The 26,367-nt window shown below is 40.8% G+C and overlaps 2 protein-coding genes across 4 annotated transcripts; one reads left to right on the top strand and one right to left on the bottom strand.

The window, feature by feature from the left end:
* Nucleotides 1-15,397, top strand: spns3 (spinster homolog 3 (Drosophila)). The gene is made up of 13 exons (XM_010897037.3): nt 1-137; nt 2,407-2,652; nt 3,614-3,679; nt 6,081-6,217; nt 8,207-8,358; nt 9,566-9,632; nt 10,474-10,616; nt 10,941-11,093; nt 11,285-11,474; nt 11,674-11,739; nt 11,972-12,070; nt 12,402-12,570; nt 15,107-15,397. Exons 2-13 carry the CDS (start codon nt 2,439-2,441, stop codon nt 15,136-15,138), a joined length of 1,488 nt encoding a protein of 495 aa, XP_010895339.1. The 5' UTR covers nt 1-137; nt 2,407-2,438; the 3' UTR covers nt 15,139-15,397.
* Nucleotides 15,398-19,974: 4,577 nt separating this feature from the next.
* On the bottom strand, nt 19,975-24,659 carry LOC105025956 (heterogeneous nuclear ribonucleoprotein A/B-like). 3 transcript variants are annotated; one of them, XM_010897038.4, is made up of 9 exons: nt 24,562-24,659; nt 23,823-24,058; nt 23,121-23,289; nt 22,865-23,023; nt 22,620-22,775; nt 22,154-22,259; nt 21,041-21,211; nt 20,864-20,949; nt 19,975-20,303 (listed from the first exon to the last, which is right to left on the bottom strand). In XM_010897038.4, the coding sequence occupies exons 2-8, from the start codon at nt 24,047-24,049 to the stop codon at nt 20,879-20,881; spliced, it is 1,059 nt and encodes a 352-aa protein (XP_010895340.1). In that variant the 5' UTR covers nt 24,050-24,058; nt 24,562-24,659; the 3' UTR covers nt 19,975-20,303; nt 20,864-20,878. The 3 variants fall into 3 exon arrangements, with proteins under 3 accessions (XP_010895340.1, XP_010895341.1, XP_010895342.1); XM_010897039.4 differs by having other exon boundaries at nt 22,644-22,775; XM_010897040.4 differs by lacking the exon at nt 20,864-20,949.
* Nucleotides 24,660-26,367: the final 1,708 nt, after the last annotated feature.

Here is a 26,367-nt window from a genome sequence, read left to right as displayed (position 1 = left end):
GCATAAGCAGAGCGTCCTTCATGGTGTTTCTGTTCCAGTCTTTAGTGTTGGGGACTCACATTGGGACTCCCTTTGACACTCAAAACAACATAATGGAGTGACCTGTGGAGAGATTTGAAGACTTCATGAACCAACACGTAAGATATCTTTCTTTCATCTTTAAGCCAGCCTGTAATAATGTGTTGTAGTGAATTACTGTGGATATTGGTGTTTTGCTAAGCTCAACAACTGAGTTGGTAGAACTTTCATGTGCACATAAATACACAACTCAGCATATGCCAGAGTGTAAAGGCTGTATCAAGTATAAACATTTTTGGTTTTTGGGTGTCCTAAACAATGCTATTGTGTTCTGTTGCTCTGGGAAGAAATTGCACTGACAATTGTTACATTGATACATTTGCACTGAATGACTCCCAGACTTTACTGTTGCTCGTTACGGTAACAACAGCCATCAGTGTAAAAACATGGAAATTACAGAAATGTAATTACATGTTTATATTAGACAATTTGATGTCAGAGGACTCTACATTTAGGTTTTTCAGCAGACACTCTTATCCGAGCAACTTAAAGTAATGTTTGCATGCATTTTTCTAATTTTTCGTACTGGCCCCCCAAATAGAACCACACCCATTACAGACTTTACAGACTAAGCAAAAAAGGAACCGAAACCCTAAACGTAATGTATTGATTAGGTCAACGTCTTTCATTTGCCTATAACCTATTTGAAAGCTTAATAAACAGCTAGTTGCAGATTAACTTATTATCAGTTGCCAGCGTCTTTAGAAACACAGGGTCTTGCCAGGGTCTGTAGTACTTTTGATTGAGTCAGTGTCTCAGTAGATCTTACAGTGGGGTGTAACAAAGGCTACACTTAATCAATAGCCTGAGTACCCCATCAATCAGTTCTCCTACTCAGGGCTAGAATGTTAAATATGCTTGAATTTACACCTGCATGTCAGAGATGTGCCAGGCAGGACGTGACCATTAATCATGGGAAAAGTGAGCAATATGCGTGAGCGCTACATGTTCTTTACCAAAACTCTGGGGGGGGGGCTCCATAAAAAATGTGGCGCTCGTTACCTGGGAAGGTGGCATCTCGAGCTTTTGATATCTGCGAGTTTACACAAGAAAATAATCCAGCATCTCAAGTCTTCTTTGATATGTCTCAGAAAATGTAGCGTAGTGTAAATAAGTTCTAACTGTATAGGGCTTACAGAGGCTTTCAGCAAACAACTGTTGTAAAGCAAACACATACATGTACAACATAAAGAGTGTTGAAGTCTGGCCACCATTGTTACAACCTAAATGGCCTGTTTTATAACAAACCTTGTGTCCTGAATGACATAATGAGATAATTATTGTTGCTTGGCCAGGAAGCATATGTTGAATGTGGAACAACTATAGTGAATCAGCCATATACTTTTACACGGAGACATCCTGTAACCCAAATTACCCACCTTCATTCAACAGCTGTATCTCAAGAGTGTTTGTCACTTAAAAATAGAGATCAACTCATTTGGGCTTTGACTAAAATAGACAAGGGTTCAATGACATTAACGCTCCTTTTAGGTGGGCCAGCAGTGGGTATGACCCTAAAGGGTTTGAAATCCAAAAATCAGATTAACTCACAGAAAAGTGTTTTCTTCAGTCACGGCCTGATCAAGGCCAAGTGAGAGGAGGAGCATAAATGCAATCTTCTCCTTCAGCTCTCTGATTCACTATGTCTAAATAAGACATCAAATCACTTGCCAGAAGTGGTTTCACCGCTGTGTGACATCGAGAATGGACCATTCACCACCCCGTTCTTACACAAAAACTAGGGAGGTAAATCAATATCTGGTAAATAAGACCGCATCTTTCCCTGTCTGAGATTAGGTCAGAACAATCTAAACCACATTTCTTCAACCTCTCAAGCCAACTCCAGACGTGCTTAGCAACAGACTTGTTCCTCACTCAGACCCGATCAGCTGCCCTAAACAATGGTTTCTTTGCACATGAGTGGTGGACCTGTAGTTGCCCGGTAATCAGGACCGGAGACAGAAAACTGCTGTTTGCAATTACACTGTACCAGTCTTTTACACTGTACCAGTATTTCAAGTCAAGTAACAAAATGATGACTGCCATTTAAACCTATTTTTTGGCATGCATTTTTGAGAACTGAAATCTGCAAATGTGATATATACAATCTTGATTCTTATCATTGGGATCTGTGGTAAAGACATCTCTCAAAAAGACACAACGCTGGTACTCTATTAAGGGGCATGTCACTCTGAAAGAGACAACCATACTGGTGCAATCTGCCATTCATGTAGTTACTGACAATCTTCGAATTTGGGACAGATCATTGTCCCAAGTGTCCAATCGTGGCTTTAACCCATCCATTTAACAGGTTTCCTTTCCTCTCAGATCCGTGAATAAAGGGCTCCGGGCTGGTAGAAATGGAGACGAACGGGCCAGTCATGTCTCGGCAGGAGGGGGAGAAGACCCACCAGAGTTCGGCTTCCACGCGCTATGGCTCGGTAGCTGACAGCATTTCTGCGCCTGAGCCGGAGGAGACGACGACAGTTATCTCTTCAGAACGCGCCTATGTAACAGTCGCCATTCTCTGTTATGTGAACTTAATCAATTACATGGACCGGTACACAATCGCTGGTGAGACTCTTTCTGCACTTCTATTGAAAACTGCTTACATGCGCACCTGGAGCTTTCCTATTTTTGCATGTTGTCTCTGGCCCATATTTACGGAACAGGATTAGTGCCAAGCAATAATAATAAATAATAAAACCATCTCGATTCGTTACATTTTGAGAAAAAAGTCGAAATACAATCTTGAGAATAAACTCATTAAATATCGAGAATAAAGTTTAATAATCCGTCTTATGGTATCCTGGGAAACCACGAAACCTCGCTGAATCGCGCGTAGGTGAAGCCAGCGATAACCTTGCATTTGTCCACTGGTTGTCAATTCATGTTGGACAAAAGCGAGTACATCGCGCAAATTAGACAGATTTTTCCTTCTAAAAAGACCTAGCCGCTTGCAAATTCTTTTTAAAGTTCGTATGCTAATTATAATTCTGTCATAATTAGCTTAGGTTGATAGTATTTCTGTGTTACTGAAAGAAAGTCTATAATATAGCTTGACTAATTGATCCAACTCTGCCATGTCCTCTATCAGTAGGCTATGCAATGCACACTGATCGAATGCGTTATTCTCTACATTTAATTTCGACTTTTATTCTCGATATTTAATGAGTTTATTCTCAAGATTGTATTTAGACTTTTTTCTCGAAATATAACGAGTTTTTTCTCGAAACACAACGACTTTATTCTCGATATTTAATGACTTTTTTCTCGAAATATAACGAATTTATTCGCGATATTTAATGAGTTTATTCTCAAGATTGTATTTCAACTTTTTTCTCGAAATTTAACGAGTTTAATCTCGCATTATAATGACTTTAATGTCGAGATGGTTTTATTTTTTATTATTGCTTGGCACTAATCCTCTTCCGTACATATTTATGTTATTTTCTCATGCCAACAATTTCTGACGCTGTATGGAGGGTGCACATTTGACTAACGAAAGAAAAACTTTTTTTTTCTTTTCTAACAGGAGTCCTTCTGAGTATCCAGAACTTCTTTGAAATAAAGGACAGCATGTCTGGACTACTACAGACTGGTATAATATGATGACTCATATTAATATTCCCATAATACATCGTTCTGGTTATCAGTATATACCTGCTTGTAAACACCCAGAAGTTTATCATAAAAATAGCTTCTTTACTTACTGAAAGACAGGAAGTGGCTAGATTGGAAATAACTTCTCTTCCTGTTCAAGTATATTTATCATATGCACCGAATAACCATCGGAGATACCGATTTTGCTATTTTCATGTATCTATTTGTGTGTCTACTGGTTCTAATTTAACACCAAAGATTTAACACGTAGATTTTATTTGCTCCTCTAAATCACAATGATCATCTGTGGACCAAATTGTTTTCAGAGAAAATAAATATTTCATTACGACTTGGCCTGGAGATCGTAGTGATGCCATTATGGAGAATAAGATTCAGTAACAAAGGAGGACAACTTAACCACCGCAAGCTGAATTAGGCCAAGTCGTCTTGGACCATCTCTGAGCCCATTTTGTTTTCACCCCTAGACTTTCTAATCTGCAGCATAGTAAAGCAGCATTTGTCAATAGTATCAACAATGCATTTTTTACTGAAGGGTATTGTAGCATTGACTTAAACAATGTTCTTGTGTTGCAGCTATGGTTATTGGTTAAAATACAATTCCCTTGACTGCGGACATTTTGTTTTGAATGCCAAGGTGGAGATACAGTGGGGAGAACAAGTATTTGATACACTGCCAGGTTTTCCCACTTACATAGCATGTAGAAGTCTGTAATTTTTATCATAGGTACTCTTCAACTGTGAGTGACGGAATCTAAAACAAAAATCCAGAAAATCACATTGTATGATTTTTAAGTAATTCATTTGCATTTTATTGCATGACATAAGTATTTGATACATCAGAAAAGCAGAACTTAATATTTGGTACAGAAACCTTTATTTGCAATTACAGATATCATATGTTTCCTGTAGTTCTTGACCAGGTTTGCACACACTGCTGCAGGGATTTTGGCCCACTCCTCCATACAGACCTTCTCCAGATCCTTCAGGTTTCAGGGCTGTCGCTGGGCAATACAGACTTTCAGCTCCCTCCAAAGATTTTCTATTGGGTTCAGGTCTGGAGACTGGCTAGACCACTCCAGGACCTTGAGATGCTTCTTACGGAGCCACTCCTTAGTTGCCTTGGCTGTGTTTTTGGTCGTTGTCCTGCTAGAAGACCCAGCCACGACCCATCTTCAATGCTCTTACTGAGGGAAGGAGGTTGTTGGCCAAGATCTCGCGATACATGGCCCCATCCATCCTCCCCTCAATACGGTGCAGTCGTCCTGTCCCCTTTGCAGAAAAGCATCCTCAAAGAATGATGTTTCCACCTCCATGCTTCACGGTTGGGATGGTGTTCTTGGGGTTGTACTCATCCTTCTTCTTCCTCCAAACACGGCGAGTGGAGTTTAGACCAAAAAGCTCTATTTTTGTCTCATCAGACCACATGACCTTCTCCCATTCCTCCTCTGGATCATCCAGATGGTCATTGGCAAACTTCAGATGGGCCTGGACATGTGCTGGCTTGAGCAGGGGTACCTTGAGTGCGCTGCAGGATTTTAATCCATGACGGCGTAGTGTGTTACTAATGTTTTTTTTTTTAAACTGTGGTCCCAGCTCTCTTCTGGTCATTGACCAGGTCCTGCCGTGTAGTTCTGGGCTAATCCCTCACCCTCCTCATGATCATTGATTCCCCACGAGGTGAGATCTTGCATGGAGCCCCAGACCGAGGGAGATTGACCGTCATCTTGAACTTCTTCCATTTTCTAATAATTGTGCCAACAGTTGTTGCCTTCTCACCAAGCTGCTTGCCTATTGTCCTGTAGCCCATTCCAGCCTTGTGCAGGTCTACCATTTTATCCCTGATATCCTTACACAGCTCTCTGGTCTTGGCCATTGTGGAGAGGTTGGAGTCTGTTTGATTGAGTGTGTGGACAGGTATCTTTTATACAGGTAACGAGTTCAAACAGGTGCAGTTAATACAGGTAATGAGTGGAGAACAGGAGGGCTTCTTAAAGAAAAACTAACAGGTCTGTGAGAGCCGGAATTCTTACTGGTTGGTAGGTGATCAAATACTTAGGTCATGCAATAAAATGCAAATTAATTATTTAAAAATCATACAATGAGATTTTCTGGATTTTTGTTTTAGATTCCGTCTCTCACAGTTGAAGTGTACCTATGATAAAAATGACAGACCTCTACATGCTTTGTAAGTGGGAAAACCTGCAAAATCGGCAGTGCATCAAATACTTGTTCTCCCCACTGTAATAGTTAATTGCCACCCACTTCTGACAACCTCACTCCAACAAAATGAATGATCCTCTCTCATGACGTTGCAAACTGAAAAAATTACTAAAACTCTGTTTCTCTGTCTCACATATGATTTGTTAATGTGTTCACAGTTTTCATCTGCAGTTTCATTGTGTTGGCTCCAATCTTTGGTTACCTTGGTGACCGGTACAACAGGAAGTTAATCATGATTGGTGGGCTGACTGTATGGGTGGCAATGACCCTGACCAGCTCTTTTGTCACAAAGTCGGTAAGTGAAACATTGTGGCAGGCTTGAATACATCATACTCTGGTCACTAACTGCAAACAGTCTGATAAAAAAAATGAACAAGAAAATGAACCAGGCAAGCCTAGTTCGACCAGTCCACAATTGGAAGGGATGAATGTTGTTGCTCTTATTGGATTCGAGACGGTGACTCCTATATGTGACAGGCTGTGTCTTTAACCACTGCGCCACTAAGCTGTACATGTGCAGAGTGTTCGGCATTATCAATCCAATTAGTTGAAACTCCACGGTTCTTGAAACTATTTCCCTATATTAGATTGGGACATACTACCTCGGCATAAAATTGCGTCTCTACATTAGATCATTTTGTCACGCATTAACATCACGCCAAGTTTGAATATGTCGCTAGACACCATTAAACATTGTTTTAAAATGACTAACGTTTCTTATTACGTTTACCTTCACCACAAATAGCATCTATGAACTGTATTGCGTTTGCCACTGGCCGTTTTAACAGCTTATTAGCCAGTAATAGGCTTACTGGTATCTACTAAATTTCTACTTGGAATAGTCATAAGAATTGAACAATTGCTAACGAGACTGAAGATGAACTTTACACTGCCAAAGCTATTTCATTTCATGGCACAACAATGTTTGTTTTTCTTTCATTCGTGAATGACATTGATATAATAACTAACAATATAGGTGACGATAACTTTTATCGTCAAGTGAAAAGACGAGAAAATCATGGAAACCCTTCTTTTACTGCGCAAGGCGTTGTGGTCTATATAACCTCAAAAAGCATGCACGGATGCGCACTTCGAAAATCCACCAGAAATAGTCACAATATTAATGTAAACAGTCTTATTTTAGGCTCACTATAACGTAGCTACTGAAGGTTGTAGCCAGCAAAGTTTTTGTCTATCCTGAACAAATCTTAATGAATTATTTGTTCTGTCGGAGGCGTGGATCGAACACCGGTCACCCACACGGAAGTCTGCATCTCTAACCACTATGCTACATAACAACGTGTAGTCACCCAGTCAGTCAGACAGGCACTCAATAAGGGACATTCGCACTTCTTGGCCGGCTCCGCTTACACGGTCCAGCAAAAACACTGGACGGGGACTAAATTTGACTTGGCAGACAAAGGCATTGAGCCTGCATCCTGCAACGCTCTAAACACAATACAGCTCCGGGAAAAAGTAAGAGACCACTGCTCCTTTTTCTTTCCTTTCCAAAAAAGTTGAAAAGGAAGATTTTGAGTGAGGAACAGAAAGAATTAGCCCTTCTGTTCCTCACTCAAAATCTTCCTTTTCAACTTTTTTGGAAAGGAAATAAAAGGTGCAGTGGTCTCTTAATTTTTTCCGGAGCTGTATATTATTTCCAAGGATATGCAAACTTTTGAGCACAATTTTTTGTGGTAAAGTACACAACACAGGATATTTCAGAAAATATACATTCAGTTACATACAGTTATTGTTAGACTTTGGGTTAGTGGTTAAGTTTAGGAATCAAGATTAAGGTTAATTTTAGGAAATTATAAGTTATGGTTTGGTGTAGGGTTAGGAATTAAGAATAAAGGTTAGGTTTTATGGAAAATTAAATGTCAAATGTCTGTATAGTCCTTTTTGTGGTCATTTATATTGAGGTCCCTGGTTGTACACTCTAGACTGATCTTCATATCTGTGATGGACATTTAGGTCCGTGCTTTCAAGTTAATTGTACAATCCTGTAAAATCAAGTGTAAATTCATTTCACTAAGTCACAGTTGTGTCAAGATGCCGATCTGTGTAGTCAGACTTGTGGTTATTCCTTTTGACTGGAACCCAGGTGGGAAATAACCGTAACATCTGCATTCCTCCTTGGTGTGATGAGCACATAATATGACGGTGTTGGCACACTGTCACACCTAATGATGTGTAATTTTTCCAGAGCTGTAGGTCTTCTGATTTCAGAACCACTTGGTGCATGAACGCTGGGTATAAATCGTCAATATGGGTGTGTTTTCAGTATTTCTGGCTGTTGGTGCTCTTCAGAGCCCTGGTGGGGACAGGTGAGGCCAGTTACTCCACCATCGCTCCCACCATTATTGGAGACCTGTTCTCTGGAACCAAGAGGACCATCATGATCTCCGCCTTCTACATCTTCATTCCAGTGGGAAGGTCAGAGTCCACAGAGTATTTTAATAATCGCAATGTTGCATCCAATATAACCATTAGTGCAGTACATTTAACCAGTATTGCACTCAACCACTGAAGTGCCTTCTTTGTGTGTGTACTAATGAATGGCTTGTGATCCTTGTCTCATCTTTGTCTTCATTCAGCTTTGTCACTATATACAGATCCTCCATTTATCCTGCCATAAGTAATATGCAGTTGCACTCATCAGTCATCTTCTAACAGAGCTCACATAATTAAACACAGGGAAAACATATGGAATATATACATTTTACCAACAAAGTCCTCCAGTCTTTTTTATGTTTAGGGCCATTGGGGAAGTATTCACATACGGTTGTGCTCAAAAGTTTGCATACCCTTGGAGAATTGATAATATATGTACCATTTGTAAAGAAAGGTGAGTGAGCAGGCAAAACACGTATTTTATTTCTTATGGGAATCACATTGTGCATCCATGTGAGAGCTAACAAACTCATTGACTGTTTATACACTGACATCAATTGCTATTTAAAAAGCCACAAGTGTGGGAAATTCCCCGTTTATTGCCATTTTCACCTGTGTGTGTCACCTTGTGTGTATGTAACAAGGCCAAACATTCAAGGGTATGTAAACTTTTGATCAGGGCCATTTGGGTGATTTCTGTCATCATTATGATTTAAAAAGCCAAACAACTATGTGATAATAAATGTCTTCATATGATCACTATCCTTAAATAAAATATTTGATCGGTCATATTTTCAAAATCAATTTCTGCCAGGATATGCAAACTTATGAGCACAACTGTATGAACAGATATCACCCAAAACCACAATAAGCGTGTATGGTCTGGCTTTCATATCTTGACTACTTATTCACTACAACAATCAAGTAATGAACATCTCTGATTACTTTAGCAAACACCATCAAACATACTCGTTAAGCTGGAGTAGTGCAAAGTCTCCATGCAGTCCAAACAGGATTTGTGTAGTAATTAGGTAGTAAAAGTTAATAAAAAAGCAAATTACTTTGGCTGCCTGTGGCTGTTTGTGTAAGCTAGTTCTTGTTTCTCAATAAAAATATATTTGAAATAAAAAGCCCACATAAATCAGGTCTAAAATATGTCTTTCCGCTATCTACTAATATCCCATTTGGACACTAAGCTTGCTCACATTGCAGTATCAATGTCCCCCCTGTCCCTGTTCTTTTTTTTCAGTGGTCTGGGATATATAATTGGATCCTATGTTGCCAGCGCCACAGGAGACTGGCGATGGGCCTTAAGAGTAAGTCACAAGAACCCAGAAACATGCTCTCACACACCAACCACTGTGACACATTACCCCCAGTCTGTCTTTCTCTCTGTCTCAGCTCAGTCTACAAACTGTAAGACATTACCCCCAGTCTGTCTTTCTCTCTGTCTCAGCTCAATCTACAAACTGTAAGACATTACCCCCAGTCCGTCTTTCTCTCTGTCTCAGCTCAATCTACAAACTGTAAGACATTACCCCCAGTCTGTCTTTCTCTCTGTCTCAGCTCAATCTACAAACTGTAAGACATTACCCCCAGTCCGTCTTTCTCTCTGTCTCAGCTCAATCTACAAACTGTAAGACATTACCCCCAATCTGTCTTTCTCTCTGTCTCAGCTCAATCTACAAACTGTAAGACATTACCTCCAGTCTGTCTTTCTCTCCATCTCAGCTCAATCTACAAACTGTGAGACATTACCTCCAGTCTGTCTTTGCTTGTCTCTCTTTCTGTCTGTCTAAGATCAATCTGAAACCTGTGACACATTACCCCCAGTCTGTCTTTGCTTGTCTCTCTTTCTGTCTGTCTCAGATCAATCTGAAAACTGTGACACATTACCCCCAGTCTGTCTTTGCTTGTCTCTCTTTCTGTCTGTTTCAGATCAATCTGAAAACTGTGACACATTACCCCCAGTCTGTCTTTGCTTGTCTCTCTTTCTGTCTGTCTCAGATCAATCTGAAAGCTGTGACACATTACCCCCAGTCTGTCTTTGCTTGTCTGTCTTTCTGTCTGTCTCAGCTCAATCAGCAAACTGTGACATTATCCCCTGTCTATCTCTCCGTCTCTCTCTCCCTCTGTCTGTCTTGCTGTTGGACTCAGCTCAATCCCATCCTTGGTTCCTTCGGTCTGCTCCTGCTGGCTGTGTTCTGCCCCAACCCCTCACGAGGCGCCTCAGAGGCCCATGGAGGCAACCGCATGCAGCACACCTCGTACCTGGAGGACATCAAGTACCTTCTGAAGAAGTAGGAGAACATGACTAAACAGGCCATGATTCAAAAAACAATGTTTCCCTGTGATTGAACACGACCTCTTCAACCAGTATCGTCTCATGTAACTGAAAATACTGTATGGAGTAGATACCACAATTTGTTTCTTGATGTGTCTGGCATATAATTTTTCCCCATGCATCAAGTTTACAGAAAGGAAAATGCTTTGGATTTTATGCCACGTTTACATTTTCTTTAACAACTCAGTGACAAGGTTTTAGTAAAGTTAACTAAAAGTCAACATTTAGTAAAGTTAACCCATTGACCATTTGTGTATAATGTCTCTGTCTGTGTCTACAGTAAGAGCTTTGTGTGGTCGTCCCTGGGAGTGACAGCCATGGCCTTTCTGACCGGAGCACTGGCCTTCTGGACCCCCATCTTCCTGGACCGAGCTCAGATCAATCAAGGCATCCAACCACCGTGCACTGCTGAACCCTGCAACACAACTAACAGGTGACAATTAATGAACACTGAACTGACAGGACATGTGTCATAAAGGAATTAACAAATTAGCTAATGACCAATAATCTTTATTTTCATTCTAATTATTCAGGCATTGGCCTCTGACCATTTCGTACTATCTTTGCTTGAATCCCTTGAAATGATATCAGTTTGAATTACATTTCCACTGTCTTCCTGTCCAGTTATGTCTTCGGGGGATTGACGGTGGTGACGGGCATTCTGGGTGTTTCTTTGGGCAGCACCATCTCCAGGAGGCTGAGGGACAGGGTGCCCAATGCTGACCCCCTCATCTGTGCTGTGGGCATGCTCAGCTCCGCCCCCTGCTTCTTTGCTGCCATCATACTGGCGTCTACAAGTGTTCCTGCCACTTATGTACGACTTAGTTTTAATTTGTATTTTTACTTGCTCTTTGAGGTCTTGGCTGGGCCACTGTGGAATCACAGGTGCTGACTTCACAATAGAAGTACATCTGCCCTCATTTGGGGTTGAAAAGTAAAACATGTATGAACAAACATCACGTGACCACACCGCATGTTGTTTTTGAATGCCTTAAATGTCTTGTTCTGCCCAGGTGTTCATTGGCATTGGGGAGATTCTCATATCACTGAACTGGTCCATTCTAGCAGACATCCTCCTGGTGAGTTTGATTCACTACCATTCAGCGAATCACAAGGTGTCCAAGGACAGTAACCGGTCAGTTTCAGCGTATTAGGCGTGTGTGCTCTTTCGTGACAAAGATGAGTAGGTAACATGCCTTTCCGAGTCTATGCCAAATGAATGGTCTTGTTTGTTGATGCTGACAAAGCCTGTTTTCCGGTTGTCTGTTGGAGTGAACCTATAAGTCACTACCTGGATGTATTTCTTCCCAGTATGTGGTGGTGCCAACCCGAAGAGCTACAGCCGAAGCCCTACAAATCATGGTCTGTCATCTCCTTGGAGATGCCGGGAGCCCTTACCTGATAGGCACAGTAAGTCATTTCAAATGGATGACACTGCCTTCTTATAGTTCAATCTAAATCAGCCCAACAGTAAAATGATGTCAACTTTAAAATAAATGACCCTGCTTTCCAGAACTCTTGGTTAAAGGAAGCCCAAAAACAGGAGAAAATAATCAGGAAATTTTAAATCTGCCAACCAAGATTTCTGGAAAATGTGGAAATAATTATTTAAAGTGGGCCTCCGATTTTCAATACGATATGTCCCTCATTTAGTTCCCATTGAACTAAATCAGGTGAAATGGAAGTGACCCTAATCCCATTGGCCACCGCCTCGTCTCTATGCCCCACCGCTGGCCTGTAGATTTCGGACGCTCTGAGGTCCCAGCTGAACACACACGAGTGGAAATTCCGGAGCCTGGAGTATAGTTTCCTGCTGTGTCCGTTCGTAGGGGTCTTGGGCGGGCTGTTCTTCCTCATGACCGCAGTTTACATCACCAAGGACCGGAAGGAGGCTGAGCTCCTCGCTACAGGTAGATACCACCAGCTCACCTGATTCTCCAAGTACAGGGCAGATAAGTGGGCAAAATGAATTGATTGTGTTACCTCTGTAACAGATCAAATATATGCAGAGGTTGGAGATCTCAGAACCACGGACATATTCTATTGGGTTTCTTTTCGGACATTTATACATTCTAACTTTAATGTTCAGAAAATCCCCACAGAGATAGAAAGTCTACTTAGCAGTTGGGTTTATTAAATTTAAATTATATTTAAAATATGCAATTTGAGGTTAGCGGTAAGGGTTAGATATTAGGGCTAGGTTCAATGCCAGTTTAATATTTAGGGTCAGACATGATAGGCATTATCTCCATGCATGGACCTCTCAGCAGGTTAGCGTACCTGCCCACATGCCTGCGATGGCTGCCAGGTACTAAGAGCTTTCTGTTTGTGTTAGTTGGCGCTGGTCTGGACAGAATCAGGCCACATGATAGTGACAAATCCTCTCGGGCTGACAGTGGCTTTCTTGTCTTCACCACGAATCCCGACCCCACAGATTTCCTCTCTCTCTCTTCGTCTCTGTCCTTCACACTCAGGCCTTAATTGGAGAGGGGAGGCTCAGAATTATGGTTTTGTTATGGATGGAATGGAAGACGTGGAATTGCCTCAAACCCTCCACCTATGTGAAGCGATCCTTTCCATGCACAGTGATTCGTCGTCTTCTTCTCCTCCATTGCCTCTTCTAGGCAGTGTATTCTACTCTGTTTAAGCTCAGCTGCTCCTCGGCACACTTTAACAAAATACTTCCATTGTTCATATGAAAAAAATATTGTCACTGTCGATTCACAAAAGTGTTTTTTGTCTAAATATTGTTTAGTCTTTCGTGGCCGACCAAATTTGAGTGTCCCATTATTCGTACAATGTTAATCTGGTCTCTGGAGACCAGACGGCTATGGTTTCGGAAAATTACATCATTTAAAATGTTCACCTGCTAAAAATGGACACAAAGTTGCTCAGTTAGTGTTTATGTGAGAAAACGTACAATAAAATAGTAATTTTACCATCTCAAACTGTTGAATATATTTTAAATAACAACACATTCAGGGGTCATACCCACATAGGTTTTCTAGAACTTTTGGTTTAAACCTGAAAGAATTAAATGGCTACATGCTAGCTTGCCACAGTGCTAGGGGCCGACCAACTGAACAGATAATGACATTTAGAAACTAGATGCTTATCTCCCGCAGCTGACCAGATTGCACCAGGTTTCACCCCGTAAAACAAATCAGTGAAAGTACTACGCCACTTACAGTGTAAACACTGCATTATATTTTAAAATGTATCAGATACTGTATGTCTCATTAATAGCCATAATCATGGTAATATACGCTAACGTTGAACTGTTTGAGGTCTCTTAGAAATGTCCTTGTTTTCCATGAAAACATAAATGAAATGAGTTTGAATAGGAAATACAACCGGAATATAAGAACTAAAGTCATTGACAGGGTTAGAAATAATGATTTTTTTATTGAAATAATGTGTCCTTCAAACTTTGCTTTCCACAAATAATTCTCCATTTGCAGCAATTACAGCCTTGCAGACCTTTGGCATTCTAGTTGTCAATTTGTTGAGTTAATCTGAAGAGATTTAACCCCAGGCTTCCTGAAGCACCTCCCACAAGTTGGATTGACTTTATGGAGACCATTCGGTCAAGCTGCTCCCACAACAGCTCAATAGGGTTGAGATCCGGTGACTGTTCTGGCCACTCCATTATAGACAGAATACCAGTAGACTGCTTGTTCCCTAAATAGTTCTTGCATAGTTTGGAGCTGTGCTTTGGGTCATTGTCCTGTTTTAGGAGGAAATTGGCTCTAATGTAGCTCCAACCACAGGGTATGGCATGGTGCTGCAAAATGGAGTGATAACCTTCCCTCCAGATCCCTTTTACCCTGTACAAATCTCTCACTTCACCACCACCAAAGCTCCCCCAGACCATCACATTGCCTCCACCATGCTTGAAAGTTGGCATCAAGCCCTCCTCCAGCATCTTTTCATTTGGTCTGCGTCTGACCAATGTTCTTCCTCAAACTTAGATTTCTCTGTCCATAACACTTTTTTTCCAATCTTCCCCTGTCCAGTGTTAGTGTTAATTTGCCCATCTTAATCTTTTCTTTTAATTGGCCAAACTGAAATATATTGCTTTTTCTTCGCAAATCCGCCGAGAAGGCCAATATCCCATAGTCGCCTCTTGACTGTTGACAGTGAGACTGGTGTTTTTCGCGTACCATGTAATGAAGCTGCCAGCTGAGGTGTCTGTTTCTCAAACTAGACACTCCAATGTATTTGTCATCTTGCTCTGTTGTGCACCGGGGCCTCCCACTCCTCTTTCTATTCTGGTTAGAGCCAGTTTACGCTGTTCTGTGAAGGGAGTAGTACACAGCACATAAGCCATCTACACAGGGATGGGTGCATATACAGAGCCAAGTAACATTTCTGGACCCTGGCTGCTCACATGTATGATGTGTTTCCCCTGACCTCTACCTTCTATGTTATCTGTGTGTGTTTCAGGAGTCTGTGTACCGGTACAGGCGAACCCCTAGCTAGGCCCCACGCAGCACTGAGGTGGAACTGGGGCCCCTAGAGGAGACTGGCTGTTGCTAGATGAGGATTCTAAGCTGTGATATGCATGACCGGATGTGTCATCCCAGACGACTCAATGCAAGACAGTAACGGGACAGGCCAGGAGGTCAACACTGATCCAGATAACATTTGTTGTGTTCCGTAGTACACAGACTGCTCTTTCATTTTTAAATAGTGTGCCTTTTATTACAAATCTATTAAAAAACATGTATAAAATGATGTATAATTTATTGTCTTTACGTCTAACTGCGTCAATGTTTTTATTTCGCACAACTTTTAACTGAGGTCCATGGAGATTACACCTTGTAGTGTGCTTTAGCCCTCCCTGTTAAATCCAACCTGAAGGATAATTCTTCCCCCCCCAAATTGACACCCTGAAAGTTGTCTATGGGCTAACAGCATTATAAACTTCAGCTAATTTTAGCCACTGCCAACTAAAATATGTGAATGTAATCAGGGTGTTTGAACTGCTGCCAACAAAAGTGAGTACACCGCTAAGTGAAAATGTCCAAATTAGGCCCAATTTGGACATTTGGGCCAGTGGTTTAGACATGAATGGCTATGTGTTGAGTTATTTTGAAGGGACATCAAATGTACACTGTTATACTACACTTGTACACTCACTACTTTACATTGCAGCAAAGTGTCATTTCTTCAGTGTTGTCACATGAAAAGATATAATCAAATATTTACAAAAATGTGAGGGGTGTACTCTCTTTTGTGAGATACTGTACCTGTGTTTAACCATCTTTTAGGAAAAATCCAGTAAGACATTTCTCTGTCCAGGCCCATGCCTCTCTCATTCACCCAGATGCTTCTTGTTAATACGGCTGGACTGTAGCGGGAAAAACTGGGTTTGAGATGGATGCCTCTCTACTTCATCTCACAGTCTGAGAGGTCGTCCCCCAGCAATTCTTGATTTCCTGTAGTTGGTCAATCCATCAATTAAAAGAGATTTGAAATTGAGTTGCTGTTGTTTAGAATATATGTATAAATATGATATTTGTAGAAAAACGAAAGTTAAACATTTGATGTGTTTTGAAGTCTTTCTATCAAAAAGGTATGCAATCAAATTATGTACCACCAGATGGCAATGTTTCAGTAGGAAAACACATTGGACCAGGACTCCAGCTGGGGACATCAGGAGGAATCACCCAGTGGTGTCGTTAGGCCTGGACATTCGGGGATATAGCCCTGGATCTTTTATAAATAGCCCGGATCTCAAAATGACCGAAACATTTAAAATAGCCCCTGATCTATTCATCTATAATTCTGATCACTCATTATCGGGGGGGGGGGGGGGGCTGAGCCCCGAATGAATTGTGGTCCTAGAGACGCCTCTGGACTCACCCAAAGATCACACTGATTTAAGAACAGAGCAGTTCAAACCCTGAATGCTGATTGGCTAGCAGTTGTAATATAAAAGTTGATAACCGTTTATAATAGCAATGGTTTCTGGTATATTGCCTATGGTATGATGTGCATATGAACAACTATTAACTGTGGTGTACCAATCTCATACTAAACCGTATGGCTTATTACCCAATTAACTACTTGACAGCTAAACAGAAGAGACAGCACAGGAACCCGGGTAAGCCCGCTTACACATTCACGCCCTGTCACTTTTTATCGAGATGATCTGCTGTAGTCTGCAAAGAGGTGACATGATAAAACAAAAAAACTATTTTGAGGTCTCAAAATACAGTTTTGAAGGATCAAAATACTACTTTCAAAACAAAATACTATTGTGAACGAACAAAGTACACATGACTAGAGATCTGAGACCGTTCCTCCATACAGAACCTCTCCAGATCCTTCATAATCTGATTTCCATGTTTGTGGACTTTCCTTTTCAGATCATCTCACAGGTTTTCTATGGGGTTTAGGTCTGGGGACGTGGATGGCCATGGCAAAACCTTAATTCTGTGGTCAGTGAACCATTTTTATAATGATTTTGAGGAGTGCTTTGGATCATTGTCCTGCTGGAAGTTTCAACCATGGCCCAGTTTAAGTTCCTGGCAGAGGCAGTCAGGTTTTGACTTAATATCTGCTAGTACAATGTCCAGTGCTTTTGTAAGGCTTTCTTTCTGTCTATGCCAAAACCATCCTGTGTTGTTTTCCAGAAAGCTCTATTGTTGTCTCACCTGACAACAGAACCTGGTTCCAATGAAAGTTCTAGTGACATTTGGCAAACTGCAGGGGTTTGTTGTTTGATGACAGCAGAGGCTTTTTCATGGCCACCCCCCCAAACAAGTTGTGATTGTGAAGGTGGCATCTGACTGTGGTTTTGGAGACTTTCTTACCCCAAGACCCAACTAACTTCTGCAATGCTCCAGTTGTAATTCCAGGAAATGATTTGCCTACTTTAACCATCCTACTCACTGTGTGTGTTGCCAATATAAACACAGATCCTCTTCCAGGCCAACTGTTAGCATCTCCAGTTGCTTTCAATTCCTAATGAATTATTGCCCCCATATTGGAATTGGGGATTTTCGTTACTTCAAAAAAGTTTTTATTTTTCTTCATGTAACCTCTGGGGCTCCTTAGTAATCTATTTTGGCTATGGCCATACTGGGACACTAACCACATTGAAAACATATCAGCATGGATCCTTTTCAGTTAGTGGTAATGTGCACATGTGCTTTGTGTCAATTGGCTAACAACTCCATCTGTGGAAACTTAAAACGTAATTGCTTTTAAAAATGGATGGGCATTTTCTGGATCTCCACTGGCAATCATAGAACTCTCACTCAGAATGCCTTGAAAATAACATAGGATGTTAAAGAGATAAAAGAACAGTAGCCAGCACACCACTCCTGCACTTGAAAATGGACCAAAATTAATCCCTTATAATTTGGTCTTAGTTCTTAAAATAGCTGATTCCCCTGCAGGTTAGTCCTACCCAGGGACCAACCAGACGCAATCCCATGCAAGAAACCGAAAACATCCTGCTTCTAAAGATTGTGTGATAATCCTTGCTTCCCTTCCCCTCTGACCTTCTACAATGAGTTTAGAGAAGGAATCACAGAAGCAATAAATATCAAATTTAGAATTAGTGTCCATAAACTGGTTCTGTTTTGAAGGTTTTTAGCCTTCCAGCAGGCCGATATGAACCACATTTAAAAGCACCCAGGAATGGCTAAAGAAACACTGAATTGGTTTGAAGTAGCGAGTATTGAGTCCAGATCTTATCCAATAGAAATCATTGGCTGGTTCTTGGCACTCAGACACTGCAGAGCTAGAATGGAATGCAGCTGAAGTGTTGGCCTGGTTGCCAGTAGAGATGTGCAGAAAGCTTTCTGACTCTTAAAATAATTTAAAAGCAGTTGTCTTTGCCGAAGGATGTGAAACCAAATTATTAGGTATTGGGTGCCAATAGTAATCTTCCTCCTTTTCTGCTTTACTAGTTTCCATAGGAGATATTTATTTTGCACTTTTGATTAAATGGGAAATCATTTTTGCTGTAAATGTACTAAGTCTGAAAGATTTCTGAGAAACGTCACAAAACATTTACCTCCCCCCCCTCCACTTTTGCAGCAGTGGATCAGTGCATTTTCATCAACTGTGGGTGGTCGTCTACATCCCACCACTTAATGGGTATGGGCTGGATTTCTATGGTTTTTTGATCTGGGTTGTGATTCACTGTACTAGGCACATCCACACATTTTTATAATTCAAGCAACACAAATGCAAACAGGGGGAGGGGGGGGTGTAGTTCTCACAGCCCATCCCCTATCGCAATCAGCCAGTTAATGGTCTGAGTAACCAGGTGGCAGCCTATTTGAAGCACCTTTAACATTCTTCTTAGACCAACCACGGGGATTCTGATTTCAGTTCTCACTGGAAGAAATTCGACTAAACCGTAAGCCTTCAAAGCATATGAAACTATTACAAATTGGAAATGTTCACATAGAACCTTTCAATTCCACTATGTAATCTATTATGAAAAGTATACTTTGATGGAAATCACTGACCTCCACAGAAATAAAAATGAACCACAGGACATTTAGAAAACACCCAACAGCATTTAATTACTGAACTGTCGTTAGGTACTTTAAAACATGCCCCACTCAAAACAAACTGAGTGGAGAATAACGCCCCCCAGTGTGAGCAAAAGAGGCCATAAAAAACCCATCTGAAAACACTGCACTATATGGGCAAAAACTGGAAGGTTAAAGTCAACTGATTTCAACACTTCAGCTAATTGGAAGCTATATAAAATTTAAAAAAACAAAAGTGCTCAAGTTAGTGATCTGTCAGTGTCAATGCAGCCATTACCTCATGACCCACATGTCCAGAGAAACTTCAAGTACACTCCGCAGGAACAGAGCAAACACAATCTACACTTGTTTACAACTCTACCTGGCACCAGGTGTTTTGAAGTTTACGCTTAGAATTAGAATCCGAAAATTGTCTAAATTAGCAATTAAGAATTTAACATTACACATTATCCATTACTTATGCTTTAAACAGAGAGACACAAATTATAAACCAAAGTGTTTATTTCTATTAATTTGCCAAATACACTGGTGGGATGAAATTCCAGAGGCCACAACCCTCCCTTGCAATACTTTTCAGGCTTCAACTAGAAGTTCTACAAATGCCACTTTACACAGGTCAAAATTAAAATTAATCCAAAATACACTGGTTGCCTACAAGAGGATATACCCTAGACAAACTAAAATGAAAATTAGATTTAGGAAAATCCCTTTTACACAATACCCCAATCCAAAATCCTTGTTTTAGGTCACGTTTCCACTTGCAGAGCCAAGAAAGTCATCTAGAAACACCAGGAAAAAAATTACTCAAAATTGCTTTATTTCAAAAGCTCTGACAGCTTCCGATTCTCATGTAAATCCAGTCGACATGTAAAATACAACCATACAATACATTAGATTCAAAAAAAGGTACCAAAAAGTACAGTAAAAATAACACTTCCATCTCTGGAAATGTGGACAAAAAAAAAAGATAAAATAAAAAAACGTGGAAAAGTGACATTTGCTTTCCCAGTTTCTCAGATGGTCTGTACAAATCGAGCAGGAGTGTCATCCCAAAGGAAAGAATCAAGTCCTGCGTACTTCCTGTCATCGCTGCGCTGTGGTCTCAAATCTCTATTACTTGAGTCCTTCAAGAGAGGAGAAAAAGGATTGTTGCACACCACTTAGGACACAAACCCACCACCCTACATCAAAGAGCAAACGAAAGAGCTAGGGAAACAAGCATGCAAGAAACGGGATGGATTAGGAAGCCAATGCCGCTGGTTAGACTGGTCATAGCATAGCATTAAGGGAAGCGGCAGACATTGTTACGTTTGCCGCACAGCTTTAAGCAGATAGTCTCCCATCTCCCGCTCTAGAAAACCCATTGTTTTGAACATGGTCCACCGCAACATCAACCCTTATTGATCCAGTAGTGTAAGTTATAGGGGTGCATATTTGATGCATATTTTGTGCCGGCAATTGTTTAGGGCGCGGACTTTGAGCCAAGTTCTGTCCCCATCTGAACTATTGACTAAATCCAATTGACGATGTCGTATTTTTAAACTAATCCACAATAGCCTTTTCCCCCGAAGCCAGACTGTAAATCTTGGCACTATTTTTTTTAAATTTTATTTTCTTTGGCATTAACGCCACAAAACTAACAGCTATATCGCATCACAATGTTACAAAGCGCTAAAATGCATACCTGCACTACATGTGATCAGTATGGCTTGTAGCTACCCTGGTGGCCTCCACGTCTTGGAGTTTTCCCATAGCTTGTATTGCCCTGGTCTGCAGGAATAGAGAGAGAGGACTGAGTGCTTCTTTGCAAAGACAAGTCAAACAATGACACAGGCGCTTGCCAGAGGGCCGGTATACTCACTGTAGTCGTAGCCGCCGCCGTAACCTCCACCGTAGTAGCCGGCAGAGTAGTCGTAGCTGCCGTAAGCGCCATAGTTTCCGTAGCCCTGCTGGCCACCGTAGCCATAGCCCTGATTTCCATAGCCCTGACTCCAGTAGTTACTATAACCCTGGTTTCCATACTGATTTTGGCCTAAAGGAAGGAAATACGGTCCCAAGTCAAAGACTGAAAACAGTGTCGCCAAAGAGAGAAGGCCGGCAGTGAGAACATACGACCAGTTGCAAACCCATTCCGCCGCTCCTTTTATGCCGTTAGCGCAACGATTATGGGGCACCTATGAACACAATGTCTACCTGCAGTTAGAACCTGCTACACTAATCCCTAGAGCAGACCGGCACCATGGCTGAATGGACGCAAGGTTAGAGAACCTGCCAAAGAGCTGTCAAAGGCAGTAGAGCATGTCCTCAGCTCAGAAAAACGTATTAATTTAGTCCCTGAAATGATTTTAAAAACCTACAGAAATCTTAGCACTTCTACATAGGACAGACAAAACTACCAAATGAGTGAACAAACAAGGCAGATTAGGGGAAAGGCTGCTGAGCGCTTCTGTGAACAGACCACCAATATAATAGTAACAGAAACATCATGTCTAATGTCCATTGCTTATGGACGAGCACAACTACCATGTCAAAATGAACATCAATGAATGTCAGAGAGGATTCTCACATTAGGCTTCACAGCCAGACAAACCTTGTCACTGCGATTAAGACAAACCCAACTCTTTTTAATGGTAACAATAACAGAAACTATAACTCATAATAGGTGGACTACATACACAGTATCCAGGCTGACCACCCAACTGCCAGGGATTCAGATTCCCAAACAGTAAGTAGACGTAGACAGTTTAAGAAAACCAAAGTCAGCAAAACAACTGCTACTAATTATTGAAGTTAATTCACAAAAATAGTTTACGAGAGTCACCAAAAGGTGTATTTTGGGTCAATGGGCAGGTTATTTTCCTTTAGCAAGGACACCACTCGCTCTCTGGCAACCTCATTTTCAAATTTGATTCAGATGGGGGTGTGCACCGCCTCTGTCACTCAAATACTCCAGACAGCAAGTTAAAATACTCACCGCCACGCCCTCTGCCTCCCCGGCCACTCCCGTAGCCGCTGCCTCCGCGACCTCCGAACTGCTGCTGCTGGTACACCTCCTTGGGCTGGGCAATCTTAATCTCACACTGGAATGACAGACATTCAGTCACACAGGTGCTACAAACAAAACACGATGACATGGAGTACTAACACGCAAGGCTCTCGTGCTAGTAACATCAGAAGACCAAGCATTAGGTTCTAAGGTACCAACGAGCCCAAGGCAAGTGAATGGCAAACCACTGACTAACATTTCTGCAGAGATGTATTTTATAACACCAGACTGTGAGCACGTCCTAAGAATTAGCGGGGATAGTCCATGCCAACAGGAGCTACATTAAACATTTCACAGGAATTGATACATGGCCAACTATGTAAAGAGAGGATGCATACAAGACCACATTCCCACAACTCCAACAAGTCAAAAGTATAAGGGGGAAAATACATACAAGGCCTTCTTTTCCGTTGGTTACCTTGGTCCCACACACGTTATGGAACTTTTTTTCAAGGCATTTTTTGACAGTAGATTCATCCTTGAAAGTGATGAAGATAAAACCCCGCCTCTTTTTGAACTTTGGGTCCACCGGAAGTTCAATTGATTCAATCTGAAAGTGAAAGAAATTAACGGCATTTAAGATCCATCGCTAAGGATACAGCACTCCCAATGAGAATATTGTACGACCGAACAACAAACCTCTCCAAAGGTTCCAAAGTATTCTCGGATTGTCTCCTCTGTGGCTTCGGGGTTTAGACCACCAACAAATATCTTCTTGGCTGGCTCTTTCTTCATTGCCATAGCCTTCTTTGGGTCTATTTGTCGTCCATCTAGCCTGTGCTCTTTCTGCTCGAGAACCTTCAATGTTTGAGGGGGAAAAAAGGTTTTATTCTCAAAGTCCAACCGGTAACAATGTAAATGTTTAGTATCAAGTTGTGTCACTTATGCAACAAACCTTGTCTACGCTTGCTGCTTCTTTGAACAAAATGAACCCAAACCCACGTGACCGTCCTGTGTTTGAGTCCATCTTGATGGTACAATCTGTCACCTCCCCAAATTTGGAAAAGTAGTCCTTCAGATCTTTTTTGCTAGTGTCCCAGCTAAGCCCACCAACAAACATTTTGCTGCAGGGAAACAAAGGTCAGATTCAAACAAATCTCACTGACAGACCATTGAGCAACCACTAAAATGCCATTGACATGTCTTTGATGTGATATTGGAAAATAAATGTGATATAACATTCAGCAAGTTTCATATCGTCATGGCTTGATCATGTACAGATCAATAAGAATACACTGGGGAGTCCACATGCCCAGTTTCACAACTTCCGTAATTACAGAAGCTGGCGCCAGAACAGTGTCTAGGACAAGGGCGGGGGGGGTCGATCTTACCATGTACATGCATTAGCTGACCCAAGAATTGTTACTAAAGCCAGAGAACGGTTTAAAGTTAAGTTCCCCCTCCATTTCCAAAGACCCCTTCTAATCCCAATATTCAAACAGACTTGACAAGTTACGTCTACATTATTCGAATGCGTCACAGCAATTCAAAACCAGACAACCCAACTCGACCAGAAGGTATATACATGCACCAACAAATGCCAAACTTAACGTTATAACGCTAATCCTGTTTTAGGCTAAACACAGCAGAAACCTACCCAGCGTCATCCTCGCCTTTGCTTGCATTAATTTGACCCCCCTCTGCCGCTCCGTTCTGAGAGTCTCCTTCCACCCCTGCAGCCATATCATCGCCTTCTCCCGTACAGCTCTGTTCTGGTTCATCCGCCTCGGGCTGTTCTGTGGATTCTCCTGCTCCATTAAGGTCTTCGGCTTCGTTTCCATTTTCGGAGGTCTCCATTAATTGTTGCTCAGCGTCGTCAGACATTCTGATAGCCTATCGTGGGGATAATATAACTATTAGCTAACAAATTGCTGGCAAAATCGTTATACATTTCCAGTGCAGCGGACAATCTTGCACATTCAAAAGTAGGCCATAAAACTAACCGGCTCCTCGACGAAAGCTAGCTAGTTACAGTTAGCAACGGTAATCGCACAATCAAGTTCAAGAAACATCATTGCTCGACATTTTGTTGATTTGTATTATGCGCAATACTCCATTCAAACCAATTTCACAAAAACTAATTCAAAAGAATACTTCGCCAAAGTAATATAGGTAGCAGTTATACTAGCTTTCGTAGCTAAGCTAGATACTCTAGCTATTCGTGTTTGCGGCCTGCTACTAATGCACTCCCAGACTTCCGAAATCAAGTTTGCAAGCAATCGTAAAGGCAAATATAACATTATTAAGCTAGGTCGGTAGATGCAGGTCAACCATAAATTGCTGAATAACAAAACTAAATATGTGCGACGTAAACAAACAACAAAAATTGCGCTTACTGTTTTAAATTTAGAAGCCGGGGGCTGCTTTTCAAGATGGATACTCTCCGATTCCGCTAACTCGTGGCAATTTTTATACTACCGGAAGAGAGCGCAGCTGTAAAGAGGAAGGCCACAATTGGATATCTACAGCTGTCATCATTAGAATAGAGATTGTCGATTGGCTTTCTGGCAAAAAGGTTCCACCCACTTACCGCCATTCACACGAGATGTTCCGGCGGCGTTTAGATCAAACTATTTTTGCCACAACAGCAAACATAAAAATTCTAGCAAAGTAACAATATCGAACATATTTAAATGTTTATTAGTTAACTGTTATGAATTTCTATATCATTTTCTTTACAAATATAAACCTTGTGAATAAACATTTATAAAACATTTACGTACAATTAACACGTGTGTTGAACTTGTTTTTGTATAATCATTGTTTCAGTTTGTATTTTATAGTGTCTTGTTGATGTAGCTACGTTTTATTTATTATTTATATATTTATTGGGGCAAACATTTTTTTTATTACAAAACATTTTATCAAGTACAACGAAACAGGAGGGGACGTACAGGAATGTGTCCAACAGAAAGTCAGTTGCCAAACGTCTTTATCAAACAAACGTTTTATTTCTGCGGAAGGAATACATCCTTCACATTTATTGAGTGTATGAATTACTGGCTTTAGAGGGGTAGGTCTCTGTCTGGTAGGGTGCTACTAACAAAAATGTAGATTGTCCGGATTAGTCTACCGTGCACTTTCCCTACTTATTCATTCCAAACATATAAAAAACATAAACCAAACTAAATTACATTTTATTTGGAACAATAGAACTCACTACATTAGTAAGGGGGATGTTGGCAGATCCTATAAGGTTAGGGGACTGAATACTACTGACTTTGATTGTATGAATGCAATGCTTCAAACTAAATGGCTGCAGTCCTTCTTGGTTAATAGTGATGGGTTGTGGTTTGTTTTTCCCTCCTCAGTTTAAAAAAAAAGTTTGAGGTATTGATTTTTTATTGAGATCGGATTTCAACCTATCCACTAAAACCTACTGACTTTTATCAACAAGTACTATTGTGGAAATTGACATACAAACACAACTTCACCCCTCATAATACACCTAAATGGAACCATAGGCATATATTACATGGTGACAAATCTCTGTTCTTTGAAGATTGGTTTAAAAAAATATTTGGTTTGTTAAAGACTTACTATATGAACAGGGTAATATTCTTGTTTATGATAACTTTACACAAAAATACGAGTTCCATGTCACCCTAAACAATACTGCATAGTTAGAAATGTCCTTCCACCTGCTCTCATTGCCATGATTAAGGCAGCATTACAATATTCAACTTTTAAAAGACGGCTATCCTCCTCACACTTAGGAGATAAGCTTCTGTTAGATGTAAAAACAAATATAGCTCCGGAAAAAACTGAGAGACCTCTGCACCTTTTTTTCTCTTTCAGATGCATTATTTCCAAATAATATTTTCCATATCAGCTGAAAAAGAAACTATAACGGTCAGAAGTTTGATGTTGATGTTACTAAACAAATAAGAACAAAAGTTAAGGAAAATCATTTCAAAAATACTTAATAATATATATATATATATATATATCCTTCCAATTAATTCCTTAGAATAAGATTTAACAAGGAGAACAATAACCATAGGTTCTGTGGGCATGATGTGGAAACAACTGAACACATTTTCTTCTTACACTTTGGGACACTTTACCTTTCAATGGTCAACTAACATTCATTGGCTTGCAATTAGGATCCTGTTGTAATGATTACAAATATCAGATTTTTT

This window comes from Esox lucius, chromosome 7 (genome assembly GCF_011004845.1).
Source record: "Esox lucius isolate fEsoLuc1 chromosome 7, fEsoLuc1.pri, whole genome shotgun sequence".
NCBI classification, from domain to species: Eukaryota; Metazoa; Chordata; class Actinopteri; order Esociformes; family Esocidae; genus Esox; species Esox lucius.
The sequence above is the reverse complement of the archived record's forward strand: the minus strand, read 5'-3'. Positions and strand labels throughout refer to the sequence as shown.